The sequence below is a fragment of the Cebus imitator genome, unplaced genomic scaffold (assembly GCF_001604975.1).
Source record: "Cebus imitator isolate Cc_AM_T3 unplaced genomic scaffold, Cebus_imitator-1.0 Scaffold66, whole genome shotgun sequence".
Taxonomy (NCBI): domain Eukaryota; kingdom Metazoa; phylum Chordata; class Mammalia; order Primates; family Cebidae; genus Cebus; species Cebus imitator.
In genome coordinates, this window is record NW_016107381.1 from 6,048,175 (window position 1) to 6,050,987 (window position 2,813).

The window sequence follows — 2,813 nt, forward strand, 5'->3', positions numbered from 1 at the left end:
AAAAAAATAAAAAAATAAAAAAAATAATAATGTTATCTTTGTCTTGCCTTTATAGGTGTCTGATAATGTTACATTGAAGATAGGTGCTGCTATTATGATCTTTTCTGCCCTTTATGAAGAGGCAAAGGGACTATCCCAGGGGGTGGTATTTTCCCAGGTGGTCTCTAGGGATTTCTAAACAAGTCATTCAAGGAATTGTAAGGCAGATCAGAACTTTAATAACAATGCCTTCCTTTTTTCTCTATTCCAGTTTTGCCTTCGTAGTTCTCTGCCTTTACCAAAAACTGCAGAAAATGAATAAATCCCAGGTGAGTTGTTTGTTTATTCCCCATTTTGCTTTTCATTGCATTTAAGGAAGTTTATAAGGACCCAGAAAATGAAATAGAAAAGTGTGAATGAGTAAAACTCAAGGGAAACATAGTAAGAATAACTGATCAATACCAGCAGCCAAAAAGTAAACTGAGTTATTAAATGTCTTGCATTGGTTATGAATACCAATTCTTTGGTTCTGTACATTAGGTCTGAATAAATTTTATGGGCCTTCATATAGATAGTGTTTTGGATAGCACCCCCAGAAACAACCAATTTTGAAAGAGTTATCACTTTATCTGTGGTTGTTTCATGTAGCATTCCTCAGTGCAACTGCAGAAGATTATTGCATGTATTTGGTTTTTCCAGTCAGATCAGCCTAATCCCTGAGAATGCAGTCAGTATGTCCGTCACTATTTAAATTCCCCCACCCCAAGCAGGTACCACTGTCATTACTTTTTTGTGTAGCTTTCCAGAGCTATTTGCACATATTTACACAAGTACAAATAAAGGCACAAACATAAGATAGTATATTAATCATATTGTTCTGTTTATATGTGTTCTACTTTAATTTATTTAATTTTTTTAGAGCAGTTTTGGGTTTACAGAAAAATTGGGAAATGCAGTATGTTCCCATATACTCCCTTATTCCCAACCTCTACCCCCAGTTTCTCGTTATTAATGTATGCATTAATGTGTGTAGTTACAGTTGATGAGCCAATATTGATACTTTAAAGCATGTAGTTTAGAGATCACTCTTTGTGTACATTCTATGTGTTTTGACCAGTGTATAATGACATGTATCCGTCGTTATGGCGTCATACAGAATAGGTTCACTGCCCTGAAAATTCCCTGTGTTCCGCCTATGCACCCCTCCCTCCATCTCCCTAAGTCCCTAACACCCACTGATCTTTCTACTGTCACATCTCCATAGTTGTGTCTTTTCCAGAATGTCGTACAGATTCATGCTATAGGTAGCCTTTTCAGATTGGTTTCCTTCACTTAGAAATATGCATTTAAGTTTTCTCCGTCTTTTCTTGGCTTAATAGCTCATTTCTTCTTAGTACTGAGTAATATGTCATGATGTGATGTACCACGGTTTGTTTATCCATTCACATATTGAAGGAACAGATAAACTTAATTGCTTCCAAGTTTTGGCAATTATAAATAAAGCTGTTATAAACATCTGTGGGCAGGTTTTTTAGAGGCATGTTTTCAGCTCATTTGGATAAATACCAAGGCTCCTGGATCATATACTAAGAATATAATTAATATTGTAAGAAACTGCCAAACTCTCTTCCACATGGCTTACCATTTTACATTTCCACCAGCAGTGAATGAGAATTCTTATGGCTTCACATCCTCGCCAGCATTTTGTGTTGTCAGTGTTCTGGATTTTAGCCATTTTATTCATTTATTTTTTTATTTTTTATTTTTTGAGACACAGTCTTGCTCTGTTGCCCAGGCTGGAGTGTAGTGGCATCATTTCAGCTCACTGCAACCTCTGCTTCCCGGGTTCAAGCAATTCTCCTGCCTCAGCTTCCCGAGTAGCTGGGTTTATAGGTGTGCACCACCATGACTGGCTAATTTTTATATTTTTAGTAGAGACGGGATTTTATCACATTAGTCAGGCTGGTCTCAAACTCCTGGGCTCCAGTGATCCACCCACCTCGGCTCCCCAAAGTGCTGGGATTACAAGCACGAGCCACTGTGCCTGGTAATGGTTTGTGTTTCAGTCTCTTAATTATATAATTTTGGTTTGTTTCTGAGACAGGGTCTAGCTCTGTCACCTAAGTGGGAGTGCAGTGGTGTGAACATGGCTTACTGCAGCCTCAGCTTCCTGGACTCGAGCAATCCTCCTGCGTAAGCACTCCCCCACCCCCATCCCAAGTAGCTGGGACTACAGGCAACATGCCACCATGCCCAGCTAATTTTTTGTATTTTTTTGTAGAGATGGAGTTTCACCCTTTCGCTCAGGCTGGTCTCAAACTCTGGAGCTCAGGCAATCCATGTCCACCTTGGTCCCCCAAAGTGCTGGGATTACAGGTGTGAGCCACTATGCCCAGCCCAATTATGTGTTTTTTAAATCAGTAACATATATTTGAAGTATTTTCATATCAGCATAGAGAGTTTGCTCATTCTTTTATTCCCAATATTTAATTGTGTAACGTATATACAGAAGAGTATATTAAAACATAACACTCTTTATATGTGTTATAACATGTATAACAAATATGTATCCATTACAGAATAATAAAATAGGTGCCCATGTATGCACCCCAGTTAAGAAATAGAACATTATCTGTTCTTCATGGCAAATTTTCTGATTGAATCCACCTAGTAGATGGCCACTATCTTGACATTTTTCTTAATAGTTCCCTTGCTTTTCTTAAAGACTTTACCGCTTATATATTTTTTAATCAATATAAAATTCAGTTGATAAACTGTAATTGGAATTAATACCGCTTATATATATATATATATATATATTTTTTTTTTTTTTT

At 37.3% G+C, this 2,813-nt stretch overlaps 1 protein-coding gene across 2 annotated transcripts in view; it reads left to right on the forward strand.

Moving 5' to 3' along the window:
* Window positions 1-2,813, forward strand: part of ZFP1 (ZFP1 zinc finger protein) — a 25,534-nt gene that overhangs the window by 6,814 nt on the left and 15,907 nt on the right. For both annotated transcript variants that reach the window (XM_017530576.2, XM_017530575.2), the window contains exon 2: window positions 251-308. Coding sequence is in view for 1 of the 2 variants with exons in the window: in XM_017530575.2 (XP_017386064.1) it covers window positions 294-308 (15 nt within the window). In the remaining variant the exon portion in view is untranslated. The remainder of the gene's footprint in view (window positions 1-250; window positions 309-2,813) is intronic.